This window comes from Carya illinoinensis, chromosome 11 (genome assembly GCF_018687715.1).
Source record: "Carya illinoinensis cultivar Pawnee chromosome 11, C.illinoinensisPawnee_v1, whole genome shotgun sequence".
NCBI classification, from domain to species: Eukaryota; Viridiplantae; Streptophyta; class Magnoliopsida; order Fagales; family Juglandaceae; genus Carya; species Carya illinoinensis.
In genome coordinates this window covers 11,078,418-11,097,158 of record NC_056762.1, presented here as the reverse complement: position 1 = coordinate 11,097,158, position 18,741 = coordinate 11,078,418, and the positions used below count along the sequence as shown (strand labels likewise).

Below are 18,741 nucleotides of genomic sequence, written 5' to 3'. Positions count from 1 at the left end.
TTACCCGTGGATAAGGGCATTCTATTTTGGCTGTCTATATGCCGATACCCGACACTGAACCAACTTCGAATGATCATGCTTTCCTTTTAACACTCCACACTCTTTTGGATCTAGTTATAGGGACTGGGCCGAACCTGACTTTCTTTTTTCCTTTTTCTAATTTTAACGGATTTGAGCCTATCTTGGACTCCCTCTTATTAGGCCTTACAGCCTTATAACCTCCAACTGAAAGCAAGCCTATTTTTCGTGGATAAAAAAGCACTCGACAAGTTGGTTATTTTATCTCCTTTAATGTACTGAGCATATCTATTTCAGCCATATTGCCATAGTCATACTCCTTCTGCTAATTCTGACCTTGCATGGTCTACATAGTCTCCAAGCCGCTTTCACAGTTTCCCTTCTTGCCCTTGGAATCAAATTGAGTAGCCAAAGCATTACCTATCTTCAGAGTTGTCGCACACAATTTTCTCACCACCACGGTTGTGCTTGGGTCTGTTTGTTTCACCTCCAATTAATGTTCTGATGACTGGATGTCTCCTCCTAGCTTTCTCGCTGTGACCCATCATCAGAAATGGATAAAATCAAAGCAGCAGCTCTACGTAACATGACAGAAAATTTCTCTGAACCTCACCCATCATACCCTTTCGAAATGACTAGATCACTTTGCCTGCCTCGTCCACCATATTTGGTAATAGTCAGGAATCTATCATATACATTGGAGCCTCATTGAGTCGCGAAAGCTTTGTTACCTTCACTCAAGTGCTTTGTGAATTCCAAGTTTCTCTACACCTGTAACACTGCTTCCATCGTAGCCACCAGCCACCCTATACTACTACGACCCATAACTACATATCTCCAACTTTATCTCTTCTCCACATTTTTTTTTGAGGACCTCCATGTTTCTGGTATAAGCTCAAAATTAAGCCTTCGATTTCACCCAAAAGTGCACAATCTAACCCATCTCAATCAGAGCTTTGATTTCAGATGCAGAGGTTTCCTAAGCTCCATTCCTCTTTGTTGCCACAATGAGGCAAGAGATAGAGCACTGCAGATCTAAATTCCCAATGATGCAGGAAGCTTTCTCAGCACAGATTTTAATTACACTCTCTATCCGAGTTAATTAGCTACATACCTGAACTCCTAGATCTGTGATTTGCCTCCACGAAAGGCCCGATGAGAGATAGATCCTATCGTCAGAGAAGATTTTGACGTTGGAGTACTCTTAGAAGAGTCGTTGGATGCTGTCTACTCTTTCTATATTAACGATAAGGCAAACATAGCCGTTGGTTGTATGCACCACCACTGACTTAAGGCTCACGATCTCCTCAGAAATATTATCCCAATTAAATACGTCATTATTATATATAAAACAAAGAAATGCATTAGCCATAAAAAAAAATTCCACAAATTAAACTATTTTTATTAGTGGCTTGATGTGATAGATTGTAAATTAAGCTACTTTATTGTGGGTTTATTTTTGTAAAATTTTTTCGTAACACTTTTTTATTAAGAGACTTGGTAATAATTGGCAATGGTGGGCAATTAACTTGTTTTTAATGAGTAAGAATTGAAAAAAAGAAAAAAGAAAAAAGAAAAAAAAAGAGGGGTAGTACGTATTACGCAACACGCGCGAGCATTTCTCAAGAGGTGAGTTATACTAGTATTACTCTAATTCTTTCTTAGCATGTAAAGAAAATTTCTCAACACCCTTCACCGCGGCTTTCTTCATCTTTCCCAGTACATGACATTCAAAAAGTTGCAATCTAAAGTCTCATCACAAAAGTATTCTGCTGTTAATTCTATATGGCACTAATTTATAACGAGAGTACACAAAATAAAGCATAAAGTTGACCCCAATCCTACCTGATTTGGTAGTTTTGTATTGGATTCAAAACCGAAAAGTTGTAAAATCTCTACGTTTAAGAAACTCCTCCATATAAGGCATTTCTTTCATTGTTCTTATTGATACATAACATAAACGACAATCAAATGTTGTAGAAATAATTATTACCAACTAAATAGCTTAAAGTTAGATTACTCAAAATTAATAGAAATACAACAATTTTGGTACATGAGCTGTTTAGATCAGCAATATATATGAATGTAGCAAATATATATAATACATATAAAATATAATGTTTTACATCGTTAGAGATTGGGGACTGCATGGGGTCCATATTTAATGTTATACATATTACATACCTCAGTGTTTATATATAGAGATAACAGAGATTTCAAACAAGATTAATGGATATATATATTATATTTGAAATAAAATATGTTTGCCTATTGTTCAAGATGGCGAAGCATCCAAGGGGGCAGGAGCACTGCATTTGCTCGATGTTGGTCCGATGGAGTTCCTTCGTCATCTCTTCCACTTCCTCTAAATGCTTGGTAAGATCCGCTGCATTATTATTTCATATATAATTATAATTATATATATATATATATAATAATTTAATGTACTACATTAGTTCTTTTACGTACGTAATTAACTTGGTAACAGACTCTCAGGGCCAGTTTCATTAACATTCAATGCTAGATTTTTTTTTTCCTATTTGGAATTTAATTAGTCTTACAAAAATTGACTTGCATGCGATCGATTTATTATTGCAGTAAATGATCAATGAATCGAACAATACCGATTAGAAGCTAAAATCATCCAAAGTAACATGTGTCTCTCATGCTAACCGCACTTCTTCATGGAAGTGAGACAAAAGGATTTGTTTAAAATAGCCTTTTCCTTAGAAAGGGGTACAAGAAGAAAGAGCCATTGAGCACGTTAAGTTCTGGCTATATATAGAACTCCTTTTCCAAGCATGATGAAGATCATGACAACTACGTCCCAAGTTGAGGCCAAGGGAGAAGATCATGACAACTACCATTGTGTCTTCTAGTTTTTCTACATGTGGGAATCACTTGCGAATCATCATTCATGCATAATCCATTTCTGAGTTACATGAGAGAGAGAGAGAGAGAGAGGGAGAGAGAGAGAGAGAGAGAGAGAGAGAGAGAGAGAGAGAGAGAGAGAGACTAACCCAATGTTCAAGGAATGCAATGGCTGTGGTGGAAGAGAGACTAAGTGATCAAGGGCATGATTTTGCTCCTCCCATTGTGTCTGTTGGGCTAGCACTTCCTTTTCTTTCTCCTTCACCTATTAATGTTGACTCAAACCATATTTTATTGCGTACTTTTTTTTTTTTGATAAAAATTAAAGATACTGGAGCTAATTAATTACTTAGAATGAAACGAGATTGATTCCTATAATTTGTTGTGATAGAGGGTTACCTTCTTTGCAAGCAAGTTATTTTGCTCCTGCAATGCCTTATCCTGTCATATTACGAGCATACATATAAAGTGAACCAAACATAGTTAAATACTTGTAGAAACAGCATCTAAGACAACAATTTTGCCTGAATAACATTAGAAACTGTTTACCATCTATGACAGTTAAGAGGGCTCTCCACTTCATTAATTAGTGTGACGAAAACAACATGGGGGACAGCACAATCTTACCTTTTTCTGAAGCTCTGAAATGGATTCGTGCATAAGTTGATTCTGCAAGTGACAGATTTTGAGTCGTACCTTGATTCACTAAATAATTGATCGATGGGTCAAAGTGCATGCATGCGTCGTAACAGTGCTTATACCTTTCTTGACCTAATGTGTTTGAGAGCAGAATCAAGCTGTTGCTCCAAATTTTGAAGCTCTCTGAGACCCAAGGTATCCAGATCTTCTCCCATGTAATGCCTGTAAAAGATTAAGAAGATCAATATATTTTCCTTCACTATAACATTTCATGCATTGATCACATAGCCACACACAAATAAATGTCTGATCTATTCAACTTTTTTACTTTTGATTTTTTACTAAAACCTCCATCCGAGCCTTGAGCTTTGCATGTTCCAGTGTCCAGCTTCCCTACATATATACATAAAGATTAATGTTGTCAATCAACCAGAATGCCACTTAAAGTCCCTTTCCCAACAGATGTGGAAACTGTAGCTTTTCTTTGATGATTCCATGCACATTGAAGGAAATTAATGTTTTAAGGATCGGTGGCATACATTTTGTTCAAGATCACCTGCATCAAGCTGCTTCTCTGCATATGAATATCTCTCATACCGTTCAAGGATCCTTTCCATACTGTTAACAAAGAAATTAAACAGGATAATCTATTATTAGGTAAGTACTCTGAATCTGAATCAAACCTTTACGAACGCAGAAAGAAGTTTGAACTAATTGTAAACCATATAATGTTGGATATATTAGAAACCGAATTATAGAATGTCTTGAGAGTTTGGAAAGAAAACTGCCACGATCGAATACATCAACGATTGTTAACAATACAATGCATATATATATATATATATTTGAGGTCAACGTACGACAACAATGAAGCACATAAGTTGAATAGACGTACTCTTAAAATCTTAGCTTACAATTGGAAGCAAATGCAATAGTTCGCGAGAGGATCCTATGCTGGCTAGTTTTAAAAATCGAAACCGGTCTTAAACTGGTCATGTGGTACCAGTTTTCATATTTTGAAAACCGGTTTAAACTGGACTTGACCGGTATATGTATTTATCATTTTTTCTATTATATAATTTTTTTTATTATATACTAAAATATTGCTAATTAATACAATATGAAATTTTAATCCTATTGTTCAAGTCTATTTTTCTTATAACATAAAATTAATATAACATGTCATATAATATAGTTTTTAATATAACATTTGATATAACATATAAATTTTAATATTATAATATAAAATTGTAATCTTAAGTATAAACATTAATATTAAGTTATTAATTTAAATTTACATACTTTTGATATATATATATTTATAATGTATTTATTTATAATATAATATAAATATACTAATAATTTAGTATATATAAATATCATATTATTACTAAAATAGATAATTCATAAATTTAGAAAAATTAGATCAAACCAGACCTAAACCAGAAGTTCTAATTTTAATAATGAATCGATCCAATATTAATTTTTAAAATTTTAAAACTAATATATCCAATTCGATTAAAAAAAATATACAAAATTAAACCAAACCAAACCGAATTGGTTACACACCTATATCTATCTCACTCATACACACAGCTTTTATATAAAGTTTAGTGCAACTATTTCAACACCCAGCTTTATTATGACTCCTCTTCATCATTAAAGATGGGTGGACTTACAGTACTGAACCCCTAAAATTCCTTGCAGAGATAAGATCGATTTTTCATGGGAAAAGCACACACACTATTTGTACTTTCTAATCCTTATCCCTACTGATTCTGAATTGAATAAAACCACAACTCAAAAGAGAAATATAATATGTCTATGGTACTTACTAAAGGATACTGCATCCATGGTGACTTAAGGTGAAATCTTTCTAATAATAAGTTGAGTAATGTTACATGAAGTTAAGGAATGCGTAAATATCGTATAATTATTTTAAATAAGAGTAAAGTCTATTATTAAAAAATTATTATTTTTACATGAATATTATATTTATACACATTTCAAAAAAAATTACGAGACATTCACACAATTCACAGTTAAAAATATCATTTCTGTAATAAGTCAGAACAGTTGTTTCCAAAAGACTCAGCTCCTTAAAAGGTCAACAAACACTCAAGTAAACAAACAAGCACTTCCCCTTTTATATTTTGGGAGTTAATATTAGAATCTCCAAAAATCTATATATATATATATATATATTATATTAAAACTACTCAGAAAAGTAAAAACCCCAAGCAAAAGTTGCTTCTGTTCTAGGTGAACGAAACACGCGGCCCGATACTACAAAGAGCGCAGAGAATACAGGCAAGACACATATGCACGCAGCCCGGTATTACCGGGAGCTGCTGGATAGCCTTATTTCATATCAACCTGAAGTACATACGCACTAATAATATCCGCACATAAATTTCAGAATATCGGTACATAAAAGTTGAATGTGCGTACGTACGTACGTATGCATGTGTCCTCTAATTCCGTGACCTCCTTTGTTATCATCATGAATTCTCGTTTGGTTTGAACACCACTTTTGGTAATTGGTTGAGCCAAACATTCCTCAAATTTGTTCTGTCTTACCATACTCTGCCTATTATTATTATTTTCTTTTTTCCTTTTCCCTTAGGAAAAAAGAACAGTGTGATGTTCGTATATACTACTCTACGTGATTTTAGTGCTGCCTTGAAATGATGAGTCATAATGTGATCTCAATCTCATCAAAGATAAAGATGATTCTAAATTATGCAGATACATGAGCTAGAGACATAATTCACTCTCATATTCTCTGTATAGACGTGAATTAAATAGTACTGTCACTATAGTTATAGATCGAGGGACGTCTCAACAGAGGATATTGGATATTTAAATCAAAGACCGGAGGTCCAATTTCATACATATTAATGTGACCTCAAAATTCATCAAAGATTATAAAAAGCATATACTAGACAAGATTATAAGATTATAGATAAGATTATATATATATAAAATGATATGTATAATTTTTAAATAGACAAGTCTCATGTAAACCCTACTTAAAAAAGAGTAAAAAAAAAAGTATTTTTTTTTATTAGTGGGACCTACCGGCCTGGCATTACTCTATATATTATATACATATGCTTATTCTAGCATGCACGCATCATGCGGTGTTGTGTACTGTGTCCTTAATATTTCCTTAATTATCTACTATCAAATCTAATTTCATTCAACATACGGAACCCACTTTACTGTCTACTAAAGCAAAGCAAACACAGGAGAAGATGTCATTCCAGCTTATATTTATCTGATCTTTGGTCACAACTTGGATCGTTTCCTTGACAAAAGACAAATCAAAATAATTAAGTTATATACAATGGTATGCTAGAAGTACCCTTGCGTTGACTCAAATAGTAATTAAAGGTCTTGACTTGGGCCGGGGTACTATGCTCTCCTAAGTTTAAGGTTCAAATTTTCTTGGGTCCAAACAATGTCTAGGGGTTATATTGATTAATTTTTTCCTTAAATTACACTATATGTATTTGCAGGAAACTCCTTGCTGATAACCTATATATCCTTAGGATAGTGAGACGTTGTTCTGAACACCCGGTACCAATAAAAAAGATCACAACCAGTTTTTCATGGATTTAGGGCATCTTTAGATGCGGGTAGAATTATATATATATATATATATAAAGTTCTTATTTTCATTTTCAAATACCACTCAACTAACATGTAGAAAATATTTTTTAATTCTAAATTTTCAAATTTTTCATCTAATGTAGATATTATTCAAACATAAAATCCAATAGAACTTTTACAAACTAAAAAGTTCTACTAATCATCCTCTACACAGCACCAATATGTAATTTTTCATTTTTTTTATTCTATTTCAATACACACAAAAAATCAATACAACTTTTACTAACCTCACAATAAAAAATTTTATTCAAATAATTTTTTAACTTTATAATATTTTTATTCAATTTTTTTCTCTTCTATTTCCCAAAACATAATAAAATATTTTTATTCAAACCATTTCACTACTATTCAATAAATTCTTAAATAAAACACGCCCTCAATGAATATAATATAAAACCAAATCGTGCAAAAATTTATAGTACTGTACCAAGAAACTTGTTTTTGAAAACAATGATATATATTATTATATATATATATCTCTATATACGTACATATGTGTTATGTAGATATATATATATATCCACATAGAATCGAAATAGTACATGATATGTGTCAATATGAGATTAGATAAAAGATTACACTACAAATTTTAAACAAAAGAAGCTTCGACTAGTAATATTAGTCTACGATTTCCATTAATTGATTCTAATATAAGACAATTTCAAACCACTAAAAAGTTTAAATTGTTATAAATCGGCCGGTATATATTACATGAACAAATTATGAACCATGGACAATGCATGATCTTTTCTATTCCAAGTGAACTAGTAGATAATATTCATTTAGTGTAAAAATATATGGTATTTTAGTTATTTCACTCCTCAACGTAATGTAAAATGATAAAAATATTTCATATTTTAAGATACAATATATATAAATAATATATATATATATATTCATTTCATAATTCTTTTCCCCCACAAAGCATGTAGCTAGATCATTCCCTGACAGCTTTAAAATTAGCTAGCTTTGGAGGCTATCATTTATTCTACTATCTTGGCAACCAAACAAGTCTTGATCTCTCTTTTCTGGATGAATAGAGCCTTAATCACTATATATATATCATATCAAAGGGATAAGATTGATAACTATGTTTCAGATCATGGATTCAAATAAGCAAAAGTAATTAGGATTTTGATTCTGTAGGTGAAATAATAATCAAAAGCCAATAAGATTTGAACTAATCGACTTTTTAAGTCAATATGTACCACTGTATTCAACAATCAAAAAGCTCTTTGAGTTTGAGGATCAAAATGGAAGGGAAAAAAAAAAACAATATAAATCCAGAAATTCTATTTTTTTCCTGAATTTAACCTAATTAGAAACATATCTGATAGTCGTTTTTTTGTGATCATGACCAACATCTCCAAGAGATAAGGAAAGCATGAAATACTAGTTCATAACCTCCCTATTTATTTCCCAAGTTCTACTGTTAATACTTGAACATGATCACAAGTACTTTTTTGACAATACAAAAAAAGACCGTCTTTTTCTCTTTCAATATAGCTGGCATCTCCTTGTTATATTAACCCTACTAACCCAAACATATTCTTAATTTTAATATTAATTCTTAGAGCAGAAATTACATTTCTGATGTTAGGTTTTTAAATATCTCGTTTACCAAACTATTCTTATTGGTGCGAGAAAGAATTTTTCCCAGTTCTTATCCGATACCGTGTACGTGTGTTTTCGACTTCTAGAGGGCAAAGGACGTGTCGTGGCTCCAGTTTAAACACCGTACTGAGAGCCACACATTTGTATTGGGCACCTTAAACGGGAGTACTACGCTTTACCCAATGCCAGATCTCTCTCTCTCTCTCTCTCTCTCTCTCTGGGTGGGTGTGTGTTTATCTAGGCTGGAAGAAGCGTCAACGTTTACCACATTGCTGTTGGATCACCAAAAGACGAAAAAGCACAAAAAATAAAAAATAAAATGAAATAAAACACAGAACATGAACTAGGGTTTCCTCTTCTTGAAGAAGGCTCTCAAAGGAGAATTTCCACCAGGAACTCAAAGAAGACAAAAGGGGAGAACTAAATTGGCCCAAAAGAAATAAAGTAGAGAGATTTGTCTTACCAAGAATCCGTAGAATACTCAAAGAGCTTCCCTTTGGTAGAGAAAACAATTAGAGCAACCTCAGCATCACAAAGCACAGAGATCTCATGTGCTTTCTTCAGCAACCCGGACCTTCTCTTTGAGAAAGTGACCTGCCTGTTGATCTTGTTTTCAATCCTCTTCAACTGAACCCTTCCCCTCCCCATAATTCTTGATCCTTCTTAACAATTAACTCAAAACCCAGAAATAAATATAGACAGTTACACACACCCACAGATAGAGAGAGAGAGAGAGAGGGTTTTGCTTCTTCTTTTCTCTCTCCCCTACTTCTCTCCAGGTATCTAATATATAATATGCAGAGTAGCCAAAATTCTTGGTCTGAAACCTGTCTGGCTCAGAGAGTGCAAGTATGGAACCAGATGGTTGGGCGACTGCCGTGCATATATTTGTAGAAAAGTTGAAAAACAACTCGAGAAAAGTGAAAAGTGGGTTTGATGGGGAACATGGTGGGATTGTAAAACCAGGGCGGTTTTATCCTAAACGTTGTCGAGTTTTAATTGGCTGGAGGTACGGTTTGACAGTCATTTGCTAGATTTGTCATGCAGCATCTCTCTTTCATTGCCTGTGGCTCCAACCCCCATGTATTGGCCATAGAAGTCCCTGTCGTAGTACTGTGTTAGTGTGATTTTGCGTTCGAGAAAGTGTACGGCCTGCGGACTTTTTCTTTGCTTTGCTTGGGTTCGTTCCATGTTACTCTCTTAAAAGTACTTCGGCGCTTAAACATTCGTATTCATGTTTGGTAGTTCTGGTAATTTATTTTTACATTTACTTTTTTTTTTAATGTTTTTTTCCCAGGCATGCTCTGAATGTGACATTTTGCGTGAAATTTAATTGTCCAGGTGAAAAATATCATAGCCTCATCTAACGTACGTACCTAGGAATAACCAGCTATTGTGTACTGCATCTTCATGGAATAAATAATGCAGCTGCTTTGTGTTGCATCTGAACCTATTTGCGTGACACATATATACTGGGTTCTTATTTTACATTACATTGGGTTATGCGCGGCCAGTAATCTTACATATTAATATTACTGGAATGCTTGTAATTTTTGAATGTGTCCAACTATTCTCAATGTTGCACATCATGTTATCTGCAAGAAATTTTTCATAAATGCACTTCTAATAATTTAACAAGAAAATCTCTTGTTTGATAAACTTTAGAGATTGTTTGCATTGAAATTCAAATTTGGATCTGAAAAGGAGCATATTATCAAGACCAAATTCTTTACCATGGCCATCATGACTAGTTTGTATTGTTGGAATATTCTCTACTATGGTCATCATGACTAATTTTTTTAATCTAATGGTCATTAGAGTTTCCATGTTGTTTTGTGTAATAGCACTTGTCATCATTGTTTTTTCCTAATTAGTGTGAGTATGCATTTGGGATTGGAGGTCACGTGCTAAATTTAGTAGGCAATAACTTTAATGATTTTGATTTTGAAACAACATGAGTTGCCCTGTTGAGTGTTAAAATGGGAAAAGAAAAACAATATACAATTCATGTTCAAACCACACGCCTGGTCCTTTATTTTTAGTTAAGTTTTTTTTTTTAAGCAAACGCACGTCCGGATAATGTCGGAATATTTTACAGATCTAGTGGTCTTTGCAAGGATTATGACTTCTTGGAGTTTTAAATGGTTTTATGGCCCTATGGATTCATCCTAGCAATAAAATGCAAATGCATGTCGTTAACTTTCTACCTTGTGATGAAGTCATGACTCATCATGCAGTCATATTGACCAAAACCTTTAAGATTACAATATTTATACCTATGTATGATATTTTTCTTATGATATGATCTATTAGTCATTAATTTCTTAGGCTCATATTGTCATATATCTACTTTGCAGCTGCCCCTATTAAGCACTAATTTTTCTTCATGTATGTTTATAACTTGCAACATTTTTTAGCTTATCAAGAATTTGTGATATAGATCAATAATCTTTTGAAATTAATGTGAGTTGGGCTCAATTTATATATACAAAAATTTCTAGGTCAGGTTTTGTTTGCTATTTTAATTTTTTTTTTAGTGAATTGTAAAATTTTGGTTGCTTTAGGGATTTTACTTTTTAGATGGGAGAAATCCAATATATAGTCACTTAGAACGAACACTATATGTCTGGGGTTGATGCTTCTCTTATATCTCTAATTGAGTTCATGCAATCTGTTCCACCAGAGGCTTTAAAATTGGGTGAATTGTTTAGTCTTTCATGGAGATTGAAATTTCATATTTCTGTGATTTTTTTCTCATATGTAGCCATGGATGAGGATGAGCAACTCAAGGATCATCATGTTGCATGTAACACCCGACCCAATTCTTGACCCAAGCCCGTGGAGAGCCTAGCTTGATCGGTAGCCTTTACCCTTCCTCTTTCTTTTCTCTCATTTTCTTCCCCACGTTTTTCCCTCCGCTCGATGGTTTCTTTTTCTTTTTCCCTTTAGTTTTCCTTCTCTCTATTTTCCCTCTCCCCGTCCTTCTCATTCACACCATGTCACTCAAATTCTCACTCTCCACAACTACTCTCTCCCATCTCTTTGGCTCCTTAACGCACTCTCTCTCACTCACTCTCTACCTGTCCCTCTACCCCTTTTGTAATTTTGTCCCCCCTCCCTATGCCATTCATCTTTGCCTCGCTTGCCGGTAAGTCTCACTCATGCATTTCTTTGTCTTAGTCCTAGCCAATCTCTCTCTCTCTCTCATCCCCGTTCATTTCTAGCTCTATTGCTCCACCATGGGCCACCAAGCTGGTATGTCTTTTAGTTTCTCTTGGCCTCTTTCCATTTGTCACAGTCTCTCCATCTCTTTGATTCTCTCTCTGGTTCTCGCCCTCCCTATCTTTGTTGCTCTCTAGCAACTATGCTTTCTCTCCCGAAGTTGCTACCAACGAAGCTGATATAGCAGCCCCATCGCATCATTGTTGTGAACAAACTGCTGCTGGTAAGCTTACTCTTAGCTTGCTTGTCTTGAATCTATCTCTGTCTCGTTCTCTGCCACTCTTTCTTTCTCTCTATCTTATGGGTTTCACTTTGATTTCACCATCCACAGTTGTTTTCCAAAACTGCTACCCATATTAGTGTGAAGCTACAACCACCAAACAATTGGTAATTCCTAGACTCTATATTGAAATGAATTGATTATTGGTTTGAACAAGTCTTAGGGATTAAAATGGTTGGATGAGGTTAGTTGGGATTTTAATTTTGGCAGTTGACTTGGTGTTGATTGGATCAACCGAGCATGACAATGGTGGGAGTATTTGATTTGCGAAGTGTCTAAAACTGGTGGCGAAGGTGTTTGCTTAAAACAAATGTATTGGATTATGGTGATGTTGATACTCTTGTAGATGTTAATTTCAGGGAGTTGGATTTGAGTGTCAATTGTTAGTTTAGAAATCGATACTAAACGCTGACTGGTACTTGGCGATGATTGGTTGCTAAAATAAAACAATTTGGAGCACCTAGCATGGGTGGCAGAAAAAAGAAGGAGAAAAGGTTTTGTCATCTTAACTAGGTATCTTAATGTGTTTCGTTTGTGATAGTGGTTTGAGATATGGGGCTTTGTCATTGAGTATTTTAGTTGGTGTCGTCTTATATAAGAGGTGTTGGTTTGATTCTATTAATATATAGTTCTGTTAATTATGTTTAGGTGATGATTTTTATTCGCTTGGCACTATTATGAGGAGATCGAAGATGTTAATAAGTTTAGGTAAATGTTCTTCCAATAATGCTAGACTTTGCTTGAAAATGGATTGAGGTTGATTTTATGAAAAACTTGAATATTTTGTTATGGGACATTGGAAACTACCTCAGTCATTTTTCTGCATAATTCACTATATCCGAATAAGAAAATAAAAATATTTTCTGTCATGATTGGTGTAGACACGAATAATTTTGGCATTTTGTCAACAACAATATAAAAAGGTGATATTGAACTATGAAAATTAGCATATGAGTAAATGAAATTTATCTGTGCAACACTCTGTTTTTAATATGAAATGTTGTATATGAAAATCTCTAGCATGTCACTTTGTTTCTGCTTCTTTGCTGACCTTACCAAGTGTGTAAAATTATGGCCTCTTTTATTATGTTAGTACCAACATCTCTATTTCTGACTGCACCTACATTAGAAACAAAGTAGTTTTTTATATGGTCTTTCCTGTGTGCATATTTGGGGCTCCAAGAATGATAAAGGGAAGATTTCACTCATGTTTCTATCCAATTTGGCCACCGGAGAAAGCACAACCCTACCACGGTGGTTAAATATGATATATATATATATATATATATATGTATATGTATATGTTTTGTTATGATGTTGTTCAGTTATTCTTTTTCCAAAGCACTTATGTATTGTTATTATTAGAAATAAATATTTCTAAAATGTTGCTATGATGTTTGATAATTTGTTTTGTCCTGCATTATATAATAGACTCATATTTATATATTGGTATACGTTTATTGCTTATTGAGTTGTTGATAACTGACACAATTACCTTCAATATTTCAGATAATTTTGATGGTTCAGTTGGGGATCAAGAATAGGATGCAAGGGCAAGACTAGTTGAGCAATAGTGAAATAAGTATCTTGGGTACTATGGACATTTGAATAGTCTATTTGCCTATTTGGAAAGTTTTTGTCTTCCTTTAATTACTATTTTGGAACCTTGATGGTTTTATTAGGCTCTTTGGAGTTCTTAATTGTTATTATATATTAGAGGATTACATTGATATTTGTGGAAGAACATATAATTTTGATTAGTGGAGTTTTATGAGTTAGAGGTGTATTTCATGTTATTGGAGTCTTATTGTTGGGATGTGATTTTAAGCGATAGTCACCAACTCCCTGACCCTTCGGGTATGGAGCGTTATAGTTGGTATTAGAGATTATTGATTATACAAACTTTAAGATATTGTTCATATAAGATGCAAGGCTATGGATTTTCTAGATTAGAGGATATGATTTTTATTTTATTTAAAGATATAGGTACAACAAACTATTGGAAATGATATATTAGATTTGATAGTATAGGAGGTGATCAAGCTAAGTTGAGAATGTTTGGGTAGATTAGCTGGTGATTTTGGTTACCACTAGAGTAAATGCTAGTTGGAATTGAAGTGATACTTTAAGGCTACGTTGTCGGGATGAAAAGTTATTGGTTGACATTGTTTTTTTATCTTTTGAGCTTGTTGCTTATTTAGGCGGTATATGTGGACTCCCGATAGATAGGGCGGGACATCTTGAATAAAGTTTGGGAATTGAGGATGCTTTCACCTTAAAGCCAATCCTTAGTATATATGTCAACATTTGTAGGAGCTAAGGAAACCAATTTTAGCTTTCATCACCATGATGCTTTAATCATCACTACCCTTGGGACTCGCTCATTAATGTTGATTGACTATCTTCCCTACTATTCAGACCTCATTACGCTCATATTTGTTACACTTCTTGAAAAAGGTCCTTCCATGAATTCTTTGTAAAATGGTCCATATTATGTGGCCTAACTTATTATGAAATTATGATCCATTTCTTTTAAAAGTTCCTAAGTCACCTTTAAAAATACAATCTTTTGGGAATTTGATATGAAGGAAAATCACCATTTTTTTTTTTTTTTGTAAACCTTTTTAGAGATAGACTTTAAGGCAAAAAAAAAAAAAAATGTTTGGCCTATTTATACTTTATTTATTTATTTCTTTTGGTAACCCAACCTCTTTTTCCAACTTAATGACATCTTTTTGACAACTCAATTAGTGTTCTGACGAGTATTTGGGGCTATTTTAGTCAAAAGGTTAGAACTTTATTTATGAGTTTTCAATACAAGGATTGAACCCAAATACTTCATTGTAACCTCCCCATTCTTGTTGCTAATCAGTTTTTTTCCATAGTCACTTGGAAGAGCACAGGCTTGGTGCCTATATGTGACTTCATTCATTATATCAATTTTCTCTGACTGATCTAAAGCATACTAAGAGTCTCAAATTTTATCACTTCATGTTTGACTTCTGACCAACTCAGTTTTGACTATTCAACCTTATCCACCACATAGGCTTGACTTAGTGTATGGGTATATGAGTTCATAGATTCACTCCAAAGAAAATCGATGGAAGGATATCATGGGTACACTAGTTTAGATTTTCCACCCTTTAGTGTCAAACTTCACCCTATTGATATGGTGATAGTAGTTTAGTCAGGTTGGTGTGTCATCGATTACAAATGTGTTTTCAAGAAATATTGATTTTGACATGTGATGCAAGAGACAATCTAAAAAAATGTGTGAGTTCATAGTTTTGGGAGACAAGTCTATGTTTCCAGTAGAGTGTAGTAAGAGTTTTTCCATAGTTATTGAGCTGGATTGGACTTAATGGTGATATATTTAAGAGGCCTTTAGCTTTAGGCATTTTAGTGAAGTGATCAAAGTGTGCAACGGAAGTTTGATACTTAGTAGTACTTCGCGAGGACTAGAAAGTTTGTTGTAACTCGAGAGACCACTTTGGACTTAAATCTCACGGCTATGAATTTTCAATCTCAAAGATTATTTAGGAACGAAAGATTCATAGGGACCTTGAGGTAAAATATAGTGGACATAAGGCATGGACAAGTTGCATTGAGAAATTAGTGGTAATGTAAGTATTGGCTTAAGTTGGATGTAATATGAAGGCACCAATTAGATACCTTCATGAATCGAGTGTAAGATTAAGGACCCAAAACTTTGGAGAGTTTTAGCTTTTCTATTCATATAAGGTAATTAATTTATGTGGAGGGTTATGAGGACTGAATTTTTATAAGGGGGAGGAATTAACACTTGACTCAATTCTTAACCCAAGCATGTGGAGAGCCTAGCCTGGTCAGTAGCCTTTTCCCTTCTTCTTTATTTTCTCCCATTTTCTTCACCACTTTTTTTCCCTCCCCCCTCATGGTTTCTTTTCCTTTTTTTCCTTCATTTTTCCTTCTCCCTAGTTTTCCTCTCCCCTTTCTTCCCATTCATGCCACTGCACTCAGATCCTCACTCTTTACAGCTGCTCCCTCCTCTCTTTTCGTTTGCTTAACTCACACACACACACACTCTCTCTCACTCTCTCACTCTCACACACACATACAACTCGTCTCACTCTCTTCTCTATAATTTTGACACCCCTCCCTGCATCGTCCATCTCTACCTCATCAGTTGGTAAGTCTCACTCATCCATTTCTCTATCAATTTGTCTATCTATCTATCTCTCTCTATGCCAATCCTTCTCTCCCTCGTATCCATCTTTGTTTGCAGCTGTCGTGCGCCACCAAGTCAGTATGTCTCTTAGTTTCTCTTAGCCTTTATCCATTTGTCACAATCTCTCTATGGCTTTGATTCTCTCTCTCTCTCTATATATAGTTCTCACCCTCCCCGCTCTCCGTCGCTCTTTTGCATTTGCACTTCCTCTTCATCGTGCCATGCATACTCTCACCACACACACAACAGGCCATCATAGGCCGTTGCATCGCACAATTCTAGTTGAAGTTGCAGCCAACAAAGCTGATGTAGCAGCCCTATCGCATCATTGTCGTGAACAAACATCCGTTGTTGTTGTTGCTATGAAGAAGGAAGCTTACTCTCTCTCTCTCTCTCTCTCTCTCTCTCTCTCTCTCTCTCTCTCTCTCTCTCTCTCTCTCTCTCCCTCCCTGCATCTCTTTATTCCTATCTATCTAATAGGTTTCACTTTGATTTCACAATCCACAACTGTTGTCAACCACTGCTACCCAATCTTAGTGTGTAGCTGCGATCACCAGACAATTGGTAATTCCTAGACTTTATGATGAAATCAATTGATGGTTGGTTAGAACAAGTGGTAAGGATTAAAATGGTTGGATGGGGTTAGCTGGGATTTTAGTTGTGGTTGTTGATTTGGTGTCAATTGGATTGACCGAGCGTGAGAATGCTGAGAGTATTTGATTTGTGATATGTCTAAAATTGGCAGAAGTAGTGTTTGTTTAAAATAGAAATTGTGAGGGTTGTTTGTTATTAAGATGTATTGGATTATGGTGATGTTTCGACTCTTGTAGAGTTTAATTTCACAAAGTTGGACTCGAGTACCAATTGCTAGTTTAAACTAGGTACAAAATGTTTACTAGTACATGGCAATGATTGGTCGCTGAAATAGAACAATTTAGAGCACCTAGCATGGACGAAGGAAAAAAGAAGAAAAGGTTTTGTCATCTTAGCTAGGTATCTAAATGCGCTTCGGTTGTGAGAGTGGTTTGAGATATGGGGTTTTGTTGTCGAGTCTTTTAGTTGATGTTATCTTATATAAAAGGTGCTGGTTTGATTCTATTAACATATAGTTGTGTTAATTATGTTTAGGTGACAATTGTTATTCGCTTGGTACTGTTGTGAAAAAATTTAGATATGATTAGAAGTTCATATAAATGGTACTCATATGCTCGACTCTGCTTAAAAATGAACTAAGATTGATTTTAAGAAAAACTTGCATATTTTGTTATGGAACATTGGAAACAACCTCCATAATTTTTCTACATAACTCAATGTATTTGAATAATAAAAGAAATATATTTTCTATCTTTACAAGTATAAACATGAGTAATTTTGGCATTCTATTAACAATTGTATAGAAAGGAGTGATTATGAAATATAAAAATATGCATATGATTATATGATATGTATCTGCTCAGTTCTTTTTATTTTATATAATATGTTGCATATGAAAATCTATAGCATGACATCTGTTTATACATCCGTCCCAACCTTAACGCTGGTGTAAAATTGTGGCCTCTACACGAACATCTCAGTTTGGCCACCAGGGATAGTACAACCCTACTACGAGTTTTAAACATGGAATAATGTTTGGTTATGATGCAATTTAGATATACTTATGCCTAAAGGACTTATATACTAATAAATATTTATGAAATGTCACTTTGATATTTGATAATTTGTTTTGTACATGCTATACTTTCAGTAACTCACTCATGTTTACATATGCTGTTGGGATGTGATTTTAAGTGATAGGCACTAACTCCCTAACCTTTTGGGTTTGGGCTATTACACATTCATAACACTCCAATAGAAGGCACAAGTCATATGACCTATACTCCAAAAAGACTAGTTAATTATACAATTGAAGTCACATTGGAACCATTATAGAATGCAAAAACTTCTCCTTCCTAAATAATATGAGATCTCATACACCACGTACTCTTATCCTTGTCATAGTTGGTATCACAATCTCCCCCCTTTAAATTCCCGTTGTCCTCGTCTAGTCCATTGTATGTGGCATAACTCAAGTCCTACATTTATGGTTGAGATAGGTTTTGATACCATTTGTAATGCTCCAATATAAGACCCAAGCCCCATGACCTATATTCCAAAGGATTACTCAATGATACATTTGGAGCCCCATTAAAACTATTATAAAGAGCAGCAGCTTCTC

At 34.3% G+C, this 18,741-nt stretch overlaps 1 protein-coding gene across 3 annotated transcripts; it reads right to left on the bottom strand.

The window, feature by feature from the left end:
- Nucleotides 1-2,004: 2,004 nt before the first annotated feature.
- LOC122280739 (truncated transcription factor CAULIFLOWER A-like) lies at nt 2,005-9,724 on the bottom strand. 3 transcript variants are annotated; one of them, XM_043091746.1, is made up of 8 exons: nt 9,281-9,715; nt 4,068-4,146; nt 3,857-3,921; nt 3,651-3,750; nt 3,517-3,558; nt 3,289-3,330; nt 3,039-3,154; nt 2,005-2,404 (listed from the first exon to the last, which is right to left on the bottom strand). In XM_043091746.1, the coding sequence occupies exons 1-8, from the start codon at nt 9,463-9,465 to the stop codon at nt 2,287-2,289; spliced, it is 747 nt and encodes a 248-aa protein (XP_042947680.1). In that variant the 5' UTR covers nt 9,466-9,715; the 3' UTR covers nt 2,005-2,286. The 3 variants fall into 3 exon arrangements, with proteins under 3 accessions (XP_042947680.1, XP_042947681.1, XP_042947682.1); XM_043091747.1 differs by lacking the exon at nt 2,005-2,404 and adding an exon at nt 2,585-2,902 and having other exon boundaries at nt 9,281-9,722; XM_043091748.1 differs by lacking the exon at nt 2,005-2,404 and having other exon boundaries at nt 3,039-3,167; nt 9,281-9,724.
- Between the last annotated feature and the right edge of the window lie 9,017 nt (nt 9,725-18,741).